Source organism: Schistocerca cancellata, chromosome 9 (genome assembly GCF_023864275.1).
Source record: "Schistocerca cancellata isolate TAMUIC-IGC-003103 chromosome 9, iqSchCanc2.1, whole genome shotgun sequence".
Classification (NCBI taxonomy): Eukaryota; Metazoa; Arthropoda; class Insecta; order Orthoptera; family Acrididae; genus Schistocerca; species Schistocerca cancellata.
This window is the reverse complement of record NC_064634.1, coordinates 362,888,102-362,900,226: the sequence shown is the minus strand read 5'-3', so window position 1 is coordinate 362,900,226 and position 12,125 is coordinate 362,888,102. Positions and strand designations below refer to the sequence as shown.

Here is a 12,125-nt window from a genome sequence, read left to right as displayed (position 1 = left end):
CCCGTCCTCTTTGACCCCTTGGATTTCTTTATAATGTCATTTGGCTATTTATGTATCACTTATCCATGGCAAGTGCCTAAGGGTGAACTTCTGTAGAAGTCGGGAGCGAATGTGCCGCTCAGCCGGTGGAGTGCCGCCCAGCCGGTGTACTGCAGTAGCAATTCCGCCTCGCGTCATATTTTTCCGCTTCACTGTGCTCGACTCGTACGGAAGTTTGATCTATGCGCCATCGAGCCCCTTTGTTCAAAGTCTGCAGTTAACAAAAGAGTCACTAGATGTCACTTGCATTCAGTTTCAAAGCGTTGTTTCGCCTGAGTAGCACTGCTCATTTCTCGCCTTGTTTTTAATCTGAAGTGATGTGTTGTTAACCTCAGTTAGTTTCTGCCACAAGTGATATGCGGATAAGCGATATACTGTGGAGGAAGCTCTTTCTCTCATACTGGGTAGTGGCTTTGAAGGTGAAGGCGAATCATCGTCGAATCTGATGGTGAATACGAAACATCTATAGCAGCTGTTTTTATATCAGGTACATGTGCTACTCCAGCTGTTCCATTGACATCACCAGACTTGGATTTGTGCACAGACACGCCATACAATATCAAAAGCATGTGTGATTTATTTAAATATAGGGTGATCAAAAAGTCAGTATAAATTTGAAAACTGAATGGATCACGGAATAATGTAGATAGAGAGGTACAAATTGACACACATGCTTGGAATGACATGGGGTTTTATTAGAACCAAAATAATACAAATGTCCAAAAAATGTCCGACAGATGGCGCTTCGTCTGATCAGAATAGCAATAATTAGCATAACAAAGTAAGACAATGCAAAGATGATGTTCTTTACAGCAAATGCTCAATATGTTCACCATCATTCTTCACCAATAGCTGTAGTCGAGGAAAAATGTTGTGAACAGCACTGCAAAGCATGTCCTGAGTTATGGTGAGGCATTGGCGTCGGATGTTGTCTTGCAGCATCCCTAGAGATGTCGGTCGATCACGATACACTTGCGACTTTAGGTAACCCCAAAGCCAATAATCGCACGGACTGAGGTCTACGGACCTGTGAGGCCAAGCATGACGAAAGTGGCGGCTGAGCACACGATCATCACCAAACGACGCGCGCAAGAGATCTTTCACGCGTCTAGCAGTATGGGGTGGAGCGCCATCCTGCAGAAACATCGCACGTTCCAGCAGGTGTTTATCGGCCAGGCTGGGGATGATGCGATTCTGTAACACGATTGTCATGCGCAGTCGCTGACGTTTTGCTGTCCAGCGCCACCTGTCGGACATTTTGTGAACTTTGTTATTTTTTTTCTTTTTTCGGTTCTAGTAAAACCCCGTGTCATTCCAAGCATGTGTTTCAATTTTTAACCTCTCTATCTACATTATTCCATAGTTTATTAAGTTTTCAAATTTATACTGGCTTTTGATCACCCGGTATTTTCCCTAATAAATACATAGTATAAAGTCCAATGATTGCGACAACACTACGAGTGTGATAGCAGGACAGACTAGCGCCGCGGGCAGCGCGAAAAATGCGCCGTACAGCGGGCACGGCCGAGCGAGACTGGGCGCTCGCCCACAGCGCACGACGCAACAATCGCGGCGCCGGCGTGAAAGGGTTAATGCAGCACAGCTCATCAGTACCTACGGGGTTTCAGAAGTCGACTGCACGACAGCTAAAAGAAATACAGAAAAATTACATACGGTGGTGGACAGAGGAACTCCCAAAGTTTTGATCCGTAATATTCGTAGCTGCAGAGCACACCACATACGGGCAGGTGTGACAGAACATGTAGATTGGGTGGTTTGGGGGAAGAGACCAAACAGCGAGGTCATCGGTCTCATCGGATTAGGGAAGGATGGGGAAGGAAGTCGGCCGTGCCCTTTCAAAGAAACCATCCCAGCATTTGCCTGGAGCGATTTAGGGGAATCACGGAAAACCTAAATCAGGATGGCCGGACGCGGGATTGAACCGTCGTCCTCCCGAACATGTAGACAAATCATCTGCTCTCTGTTCTTGCATCAAATTAGTTCGCACCAGTCGGTACGCAGCGCAGTGAGCAGATTTACCAGCTGTCGTTTGGAACAGACACACATGCTCTTGCACCAGTGCTGAAGCTGTCACGTCACAAATGATGCTCATATTGTGCACCTATAATGTGACTTGGGGAGATGCTATATCCATTGATATTATAACCTCCCAACAGAAAAATTCCGAAACCTCCTAACAGTAAAAATATAATTATTTATATCATTCACATTCAGCGTAACCTCGCAATAAAAAATTCCGTAACCTATCAATAATACAATGAGACTAATCTCTCAATAAAATTGTGGCTTACTTATAACCTTACAATAATTAACGGACTGTGAATCTAAACTGGTAAATTTTGGACGTCAGCAGTGCTGCGTCATGGCCCTGAAAGATCATACTGAATAAATTGAAAATTCTTACCTCAATCAAGTCGCCGGATAACGCGTATATATCTGCTCCTATAAGAATTTTTTCTGGCACAGCCCAGTGCAATGCTGGCCGATAGATTTGTCATGTATAAAAAGAAACAACTGATTTTTCTTTACAATAATCGGGATGACCATGGATTGGAGAAATTAGTAAATTCTTTAAATTGAGCCGTCAAAAGTTACTTTTTATGAGAAAGCTTATTATTAACAGATTTTTTAAAAACATTTACATGGGAGTTGATATAACAATTAAATATGCGCGAGGCTGCTTTTACCTTATACTACAACGCTCAGACTCCGCCATCGCTCCACACGACCGGCCCAGCCAAAGCGATTCACACGACAGCTAGAAACTACTTAGTCCTACTACTACACAGTTCCTACCACTGACAACACAGCTCTTTCGTCTGAAATTCTCTTGTAGCTTACATATCGCAGGCAGTGCGTGAACAGTCCATCGAAATTACATCTGCTCGAGTGCGCTAGCAACAAATTCCTTAATCATGGACCTCTTACAATATGTGTCTGTTTTTGTATGTCTAGTACTTTTTTCACAGTCGTCTTCTGAAACCACGGAGGTACTTTCGGATAACCATTGCGAGTGTGAAAGCAGGACAGAGCAGCACCGGCGGAAAGCGCGAAAATAACGCCGCACAGCCGGGCGAGACTGGCGCTCGGCCACAGCGGACGACGCAACAATCGCGGCGCCAGCGTGAAAGGGTTAATGCACGACAATTCATCAGTTCCTCCGGGGTTTCGGAAGACGACTGCACAACAACTAAAAGATGTACAGAAAAATTACATAGAGCGGTGGACAGCGGACCTCCCAAAGCTTTGATCCGTAATATTCACAGCTGCAGAGCACACCACGTAGGGGCAGGTGTGACAGAACATGTAGATCAGTGGTTGCCAACAGGTGGTCCGCGAGCTATGCCAGAGGGGTCCTCAAGATAATATTAGAATAAAAACTACACTCCTGGAAATGGAAAAAAGAACACATTGACACCGGTGTGTCAGACCCACCATACTTGCTCCGGACACTGCGAGAGGGCTGTACAAGCAATGATCACACGCACGGCACAGCGGACACACCAGGAACCGCGGTGTTGGCCGTCGAATGGCGCTAGCTGCGCAGCATTTGTGCACCGCCGCCGTCAGTGTCAGCCAGTTTGCCGTGGCATACGGAGCTCCATCGCAGTCTTTAACACTGGTAGCATGCCGCGACAGCGTGGACGTGAACCGTATGTGCAGTTGACGGACTTTGAGCGAGGGCGCATAGTGGGCATGCGGGAGGCCGGGTGGACGTACCGCCGAATTGCTCAACACGTGGGGCGTGAGGTCTCCACAGTACATCGATGTTGTCGCCAGTGGTCGGCGGAAGGTGCACGTGCCCGTCGACCTGGGACCGGACCGCAGCGACGCACGGATGCACGCCAAGACCGTAGGATCCTACGCAGTGCCGTAGGGGACCGCACCGCCACTTCCCAGCAAATTAGGGACACTGTTGCTCCTGGGGTATCGGCGACGACCATTCGCAACCGTCTCCATGAAGCTGGGCTACGGTCCCGCACACCGTTAGGCCGTCTTCCGCTCACGCCCCAACATCGTGCAGCCCGCCTCCAGTGGTGTCGCGACAGGCGTGAATGGAGGGACGAATGGAGACGTGTCGTCTTCAGCGATGAGAGTCGCTTCTGCCTTGGTGCCAATGATGGTCGTATGCGTGTTTGGCGCCGTGCAGGTGAGCGCCACAATCAGGACTGCATACGACCGAGGCACACAGGGCCAACACCCGGCATCATGGTGTGGGGAGCGATCTCCTACACTGGCCGTACACCACTGGTGATCGTCGAGGGGACACTGAATAGTGCACGGTACATCCAAACCGTCATCGAACCCATCGTTCTACCATTCCTAGACCGGCAAGGGAACTTGCTGTTCCAACAGGACAATGCACGTCCGCATGTATCCCGTGCCACCCAACGTGCTCTAGAAGGTGTAAGTCAACTACCCTGGCCAGCAAGATCTCCGGATCTGTCCCCCATTGAGCATGTTTGGGACTGGATGAACCGTCGACTCACGCGGTCTGCACGTCCAGCACGAACGCTGGTCCAACTGAGGCGCCAGGTGGAAATGGCATGGCAAGCCGTTCCACAGGACTACATCCAGCGTCTCTACGATCGTCTCCATGGGAGAATAGCAGCCTGCATTGCTGCGAAAGGTGGATATACACTGTACTAGTGCCGACATTGTGCATGCTCTGTTGCCTGTGTCTATGTGCCTGTGGTTCTGTCAGTGTGATCATGTGATGTATCTGACCCCAGGAATGTGTCAATAAAGTTTCCCCTTCCTGGGACAATGATTTCACGGTGTTCTTATTTCAATTTCCAGGAGTGCATATTAAATATATTTCGTATTATAACAGATTTTTAGTTTTGGCTGCTTCCTGCATGAGCAGAGCTTCAGCGAACGCTAACTTCAGCGTCTGGTGTCTTCCTAGAGACAACTGACACTAGCACATTCTAGCGCAAAACTAGAATTAGATAGATGCAAATAGTTCTCCTGTATTCCGTTAGACTACGCGCGCTGCCTCTTTGCAGCTGACAACTGACAGTCACTTTACACAGAAACTCACATTTCAGACGACAATCGGCCATTGCTAATTTATTTCCAATGCTTTCACAGACCGTATTGTTTACATATTCAGTATTCTGTACTAAAACAGAAATGTATGTAAAGCGTTGTTTTTTGGGGAAGCTACAGTTCGCGTAGTGAAAATGGACCGTTGGTTAAAAAGTGGTCCGTTAAAATGAGGATACAGACGAAGAGGAAGATAATGCATTTGTTATACTAAACACCCAGATTAGAAGACAAAGATTTTGTGCAATAATCAAAAATTTAACAATAACAATGATGGCTAAATTGAAAAAGTTTTAAGCTCAATATTTTTTCAATAGTGAATATGTCAAAGTTTTTTCTAAGTGGTAAAAATAGAAAACGTATAAAAAGACTCTTAATTTGGCTATTTTAGGTACTTGATACTCTAATATGACAGGGTACCAATCATGCTTGATGAGGGGTCCTGCCGACCGGTGTGGCCGTGCGGTTCTAGGCGCTTCAGTCTGGAACCGAACGCCCGCTACGGTCGCAGGTTCGAATCCTGCCTCGGGCATCGATGTGTGTGCTGTCCTTAGGTTAGTTAGGTTTAAGTAGTTCTAAGTTCTAGGGGGCTGATGACCTCAGATGTTAAGTTCCATAGTGCTCAGAACCATTTTTTGAGGGGGTCCTCGAGAAAATTTTGTTGGGAACCCCTGATGTAGACAAATCATCTGCTCTATGTTCTTGCATCAAATTAGTTCGCACCAGTCGGTAGGCAACGCAATGAGCAGATTTACCAAGCGGGCAGCTATCGTTTGGAACAGCACACACATGCTCTTGTACCAGTATTGAAGTTGTCACATGACATATGGTTCTCATATTGTGCACCTATAATGTGAGTTAAAATCTTAGCGAGATGCTATTTCCATTGATATGTGTGTGTTTTTGTATGTCTTGTACTTTTTTCACAGTCATCAACCACGGAGGTACTTTCGAATAACCCGATATTTGTTGACCAGTAAATACTGTAACTGCAGAAGTGTTTGTTTATTTACTGTACGTCATAGCGGGTAATACACCTAGAACACGTGATCACGAGGTGTCTGGTTCGCGCTGTGTGTGCAGGACGCGCTGGACCCGGTGCGCGCGCTGTGCTACCCGGACGCGGACGTCTTCCTGGTGGTGTTCAGCGTGGTGGCGCCGGCGACGCTGCGCTCCGTGGAGAGGCGCTGGGCGCCCGAGGTGCGCCGCTGCTGCCCCGACGCGCCGCTGGTGCTGGTGGGCACGCAGGCCGACCGGCGCCGCGACGCCCGCCTGCTGGCCGAGCTGTCGGCGCGCGGCCAGGCGCCCGTGTCGAGCGCCAGGGCGGCAGAGGCCGTGCGCGCCGTGGGCGCCGCCGTCTACGTCGAGACCTCGGCGCTCACCCAGAGGGACCTCAAGGAGGCCTTCGACCAGGCCATCGTCTGCGCGCTGCGCCGCCGCGGGCTGCTGCGCCCGCCGCCCCCGCGCCGGAAGAAGCCCTCGGGGCTGCTGTGCTGTTGCCGCCGCTAGCTTCCGCCCCCACTTCCGGTGCAGCGACGCTACCGGTCCAATCCCCCAATCTCCGTCGGTTATCCACTGTCGATGCAACACCGCGAGGAGTCCTACCACTTCATCTACAGGTGCTACCAATTACGAACTGGTGATGCCACATCAAGACTAGCGCTACTGTGCTACACACCGAGGAGGTGCTACAGCAGCATTTCAGTCCTACGTGTCCACGTCTTCATTCATCTCTAGTTATCCATTTACCAGGAACTGACGGTCCAACACCGAGGCAGAAGAGGTACTACATCTCCTGGTGCTCTGAACCCTGCCTCCAACGACTTCCAAAATGGCTCGTCAGTCACAGTTTCTCACTGTCTGTGACGCAACTTCGGGACAAATGGTACTCCTCTAGAGGACAAAGACGTGCTAGGCCCGTCTCCAACAGCGTCACAACACCACCAGCCCGTTTCTGCATTCGTCTGCTCACTGGGAACTGATGGTATGGCATTAATATGAGGCACCACTGTTCTGGAGGCATAAGAGGTACCCTACATCGGCTGGGACTGCCAATCCTGCGTCTGCTGGCTTTCGAAACTAGTCCATTTTCATCAGCTCTTACTCCCAAAATGGCTCGTCAGTCACAGTTTCTCACTGTCTATTTGGTGACGCAACATCAGGACAAATGGTACTGCACTAGAGGATGAAGACGTGCTAGGCCCGTCTCCAACAGCGTCGTAACACTACCCGCCCGTTTCTGCTTTCGTCTGCTCACTAGGAACTGGCTGTATGGCATTAATATGGGGCACCACTGTGCTGGAGGCATAAGAGGTACCCTACATCGGCTGGGACTGCCAATCCTGTATCTGCTGGCTTTCGAAACAAGTCCATCAGCTCTTATGAACAACAAGTGACATCCAGGCGAGTTCTACTGTCCTAGAGGATGAAAAGATTCTAAGCCTTTCTCCAATACCGTCTTAACATGCCAGTTTCTTCATCCATCTCGACATCCACTTACCAGAAACCAACTGTCCAACATCGAGACGAGTGTTGGTAGGCTGCGAAGCCTGCCTCAACCATCTCTAAAAATCCGCCGTCCATTTTATGATCCAGTATCAGATTCTCACTGTTTAACTGGTGACGCAACATCAAGATAAGTGCTGCTATACAAGAGGACGAAGAGATGACCGGCCTGTCTCCACCACTCTCTCAAACTTGACTGTCCACGTCTGTTTTCGTCCGCATATCAGGAAAAAAATGGCTCTGAGCACTATGGGACTCAACTGCTGTGGTCATAAGTCCCCTAGAACTTAGAACTACTTAAACCTAACTAACCTAAGGACAGCACACAACACCCAGCCATCACGAGGCAGAGAAAATCCCTGACCCCGCCGGGAATCGAACCCGGGAACTCGGGCGTACGAAGCGAGAACGCTACCGCACGACCACGAGATGCGGGCCCGCATATCAGGAACTGGCGATGTACCAGCACGGGTATCATAGTACTCGAGTCATAAAAGGTGCCCTCCGTCGGCACACTGTCAGTCCTACCTCCTCTGACATTAAAAACTAGAGCTCCTTTACTAAATTCGCGATTATTTACTCACTGCCGAGTAACACAACTGGTGATATGACATGGAGGCAAAATATGTGCTAGAGGATGAAGACGTGTAAGGGCTCTCTACACCAACATCTATACCCAGTCCGTCCAATTCTTCATTCACTACCGGTTAACTACTTTCCCTTAGCGGGAAGTTGCAAGACATTTACTACAGTGCTTGAGACAACAGTGGTGCTACATTTCCTGGCGCTGCCGAGCCCGTCTCAAACAGTTCTCAAAATCAGTCTCCATTTCGTAAGCCACTACTGCTGTTCAGTACGCACAACTGGTGATGTGAGATCAAGACGGAAGCTACTGTGCTACAGAACCAAGAGCTGCTAAGTCTATCTCCAGGAGCATCTCAACCTAGCCCGTCCGTTTGTGCATTCGTCCACTAACCGGAAATTGGCGATGTACCGCTACGACAGGTCCAAAAGAACGTTGTCAGCAGTTGGTGACGCAACGTTAATGTGAATTCTACTGTGCTAGGTAGCGAGGAGCTGTTACACCTGTTTCCACTGTCGTCTCAACTCTCGCTGTCCAATTCTTCATTTGCTACCAGTTACCCATTATTCCATACCATGTACTGACTGTTAAGGACAAGGCTATTGATACAATGCATGAACGAGAGAAGTGCTACCTGGAGGCTCTGACCGTTCTATATCTGCCAGTGGTTCAACTTTGACAGTTCAGCACTTGACATTTGGTTATGCGCTCTCCATTTCTGAGAACTAGTGATGTGTCATCAGAAGAAGAAGAAGACCTCCTCGTGAGGGGCAATAGTCACTACAGTGCGACGCCTGTTTCCAGCACTTAACAGTCACCGGTCAACTAGTTCTTCATTCACTGACTTCATCAGTAACTGGCAATGCGACAACAAGATGAACGTAACTATTCCTGAACTAGTAAAGATTCACCGCCTGCTGTTAGCAAATCACTGTCGTCTTATCTAACTTTGTTGTAACTGTGACACATGAATGTCTCGAGTTACACTCTTCCTAACCATTCTTTAGTTTTTTGTAATTTAAAAGTGTAGATCGGGTTCTATGAAGGCTCGTAGCCTCGAATGAGATGCGTAATGAATAAATAAGTAGCGCTGAATATTTAGTATCATTGCTGACAACGAGAGAATCTGTTAGGGAAGTGATCTTCTGCACAGGTAAGTTACTGTCAGTTCGCAGACGTGCTGAATTGTGTCCAACCGTCACCAGACAACCACTCCATTTGTAGCTTCTAACCAGGCGCAGTTGTTACATATCACAATGGGAAAATCGGTTGCCATCACAGGCATCCCTTTAACAACGTCGTCTACCCAATGGAAATGTACTCCTAATGTTTTCTTTTCAGACGTACAGTGTACAGTTTGATGCCACGTATTCACTACCCACCGTGACAGAATTATCAATAAATTATCTATAGTCTCCTAATGGAGTTTTTAAGAGAGAATTTCTACAACTCATTACTATTTTTGAGAGCTTATTGTAATTCTTTTCACTTCGGCGTCAGTCACCCATCAGCATTTGGTAACATGCATTAGTTGATAGGGCTTAAAATTTAAATAAGAATTGTCCACCAAGAACGTTGTGTTACTCAGCAATAACTAAAATATTTTCAAATCAAGGATTCGATCTGCAATTCCCGTTTCTTTAAAAAGCCATTACATTTTCTTTTTAGAACTACGATCTACTCGATATCATATTATTATAATTTTTACATCCTGATTTAATATTCAAGAGGAAATTGATGGATGCAGATGATCCATTCGTATGTGTCCGTCATAGTCGGACTCAATAATGGCCAAAATTTTTCCTTACTGGGGAGCTAAAATTAAAACATATCCCAGTTGTCTGAGTGACAAATTTCCTTGTACGAATTATTTCAGATTATTCATGTCGTTCGCTACATAGAGTACAGACTTCATACTCTTTTTGAGTTTATTTCTCAAGAAGCTCATTTACTTAAACAGTGAATCTTATTTGAGGGTTCCGCCAAGAGCAAAACCACTACTTCTTATAGTTTACTATTTCCCATACATGTTTCGATGGTGTCACTCCATCCCTAGACTTTATGCCTTTGTTGCATTTAGCGGTACGTTTGATTGGTCGTGTTATCCTATGCTTCCTATATTACACGAGATATTTCCATACGATTCTGTGATCTGCAGTTTTGTTGCTGTTTGTACTGGTTTTCAAACCTTTACAGTCCTGTCACTTAAAAACAAAAGTACGCATTCCTATGTTGTTTAAAAAGGAACGAAACTACAGATGAAAAAATTGTAAACAATCTGTCACCAGTAATGCAGAAGGTAGACAGCAACACCAGCAACGAAAGAGAACACTGGACGACGTAAAAGCACCGAAACATTTCTGGGATATATTAAACAAGAAGAAATAGTTTTCAAGGTAGAGTCCTGTAATACATTTCGTAAATAAAATATTTCTTAGCACTAAAGAAATGGGTTCAGTCAGCGCCTGCACCATTTTACGATACAAAGTTTGTGAACGAGTCACACTTAACACCCCTATTACGCGAATAACGGTACTACTCCATGATACAGCATTGTGCCACAATGATTACAGATAAAACAAAGTACACAAACCACTAGTAAGAGGAACTCAAAGTTTCTTTAAAACATCGTTCGCTGGTACACAGCGCTTGTTCACCGCCGGCTGGAACTTAGTCTTGGAAACATGTGTTTTATGTGTTTTTTTTTCCTACGTAGACGCTGTTCACACCCATCACACTTGGTGTGTTTCAAGACTCATTTAATTCCCCTAATAAGTTATCAAAATCTCTCAGCCCATGGACATTACAATGGTAATTCCAACCCATATAGATCTTCTCTACAGAAAAGGAGGCAATATTAGTAATACTGCACTTGAATATTTGTTGTCTATAATGATATGAACAATAAAATTAAATTAAAGAGAGATCCTAAAGTTCCTACGCTGATGCTATTATACTACTGTAGTATTTTGTTACAGAACGAACTGTAAGACTGACTAGCAGTTCACGTAGTGTAGGGAACTATTTTTCAATACTATTTTAGAACTATATATAAACTTTTAATTCTATCAAATGCAGTCTGTAAGAATATTTATCCTGTATTAACAACTGCATGTTTGAGAGTAAGAGGAAAAACAAGATTTTTTTTATAACTATTAGAGAAGTGAGTGTTTAAGCGGATCTTTTGTGCCGTATGTTGCAAAGAGAACATTCTTCACTCTCGGTGAAGGCAACGTTATCGATTGACAATTGGAAAAACGTCGTTAAGAACCTATTAAATACTTTGTTACAAGCAAGCAGAAAGTTTTTGTCGTAGTTGCTTCATGTAAATGTTATGTTTAACTTTCGACTAGTTACGTGTTTCTTTCATTTGAATGTATGCAGAACAAGCCAGTATTCATCTCGAATCATGCAGAAGATACGCGAAAATGAAGTACTTTGTTACAGAATACTACTTTCTATTTACAACCTGCAGATAGGAAATTGTGTCTTTTTGGTTAGATGCAAGTCTACTTACAAAGTGGTCACTCATATAGTGGTAGAAATCATTTACCAACTAAGTATACCAGGTGAACCAGTTGGGTACTTTTCCCTGCGTTGTGATCCACATGTGAAAAGCAGGCCACAATGCAAACACTAAAGGTAAACTCTTTATTGCTTTCTTGTTAATGGCAAATAAATATTCGTAAAAAAATAACGAAGGAGAAAAGTTATTTATTATAGAAACGTTAATTTACAATAACAAAGAACGTTTGATTATCTTTTCTGGATCGTACCAAAAAATTCTATTTCTCTGACTCGTAACTGTTTTTACTTGGATAAAATCGCTTTATTTTATAATGAAATTAAACCTACGGAAGTAACAGGTACTTTTGCTGCAACAGGCAATAATTTGGTGTACAGTTTGATCACGTATTTACCAAATAGT

General features: G+C 45.6%; 1 protein-coding gene across 1 annotated transcript in view; it reads left to right on the top strand.

Moving 5' to 3' along the window:
* The window catches only part of LOC126101417 (cell division control protein 42 homolog), a 316,992-nt gene extending 305,919 nt beyond the window's left edge, over positions 1–11,073 (top strand). Inside the window, exons 3-5 of the mRNA XM_049912078.1 lie at positions 6,193–6,559; positions 9,002–9,017; positions 10,486–11,073. Of these exons, the coding sequence (XP_049768035.1) occupies positions 6,193–6,559; positions 9,002–9,017; positions 10,486–10,585 (483 nt within the window). The 3' untranslated portion in view covers positions 10,586–11,073. The remainder of the gene's footprint in view (positions 1–6,192; positions 6,560–9,001; positions 9,018–10,485) is intronic.
* The last annotated feature ends 1,052 nt before the right edge of the window (positions 11,074–12,125 follow it).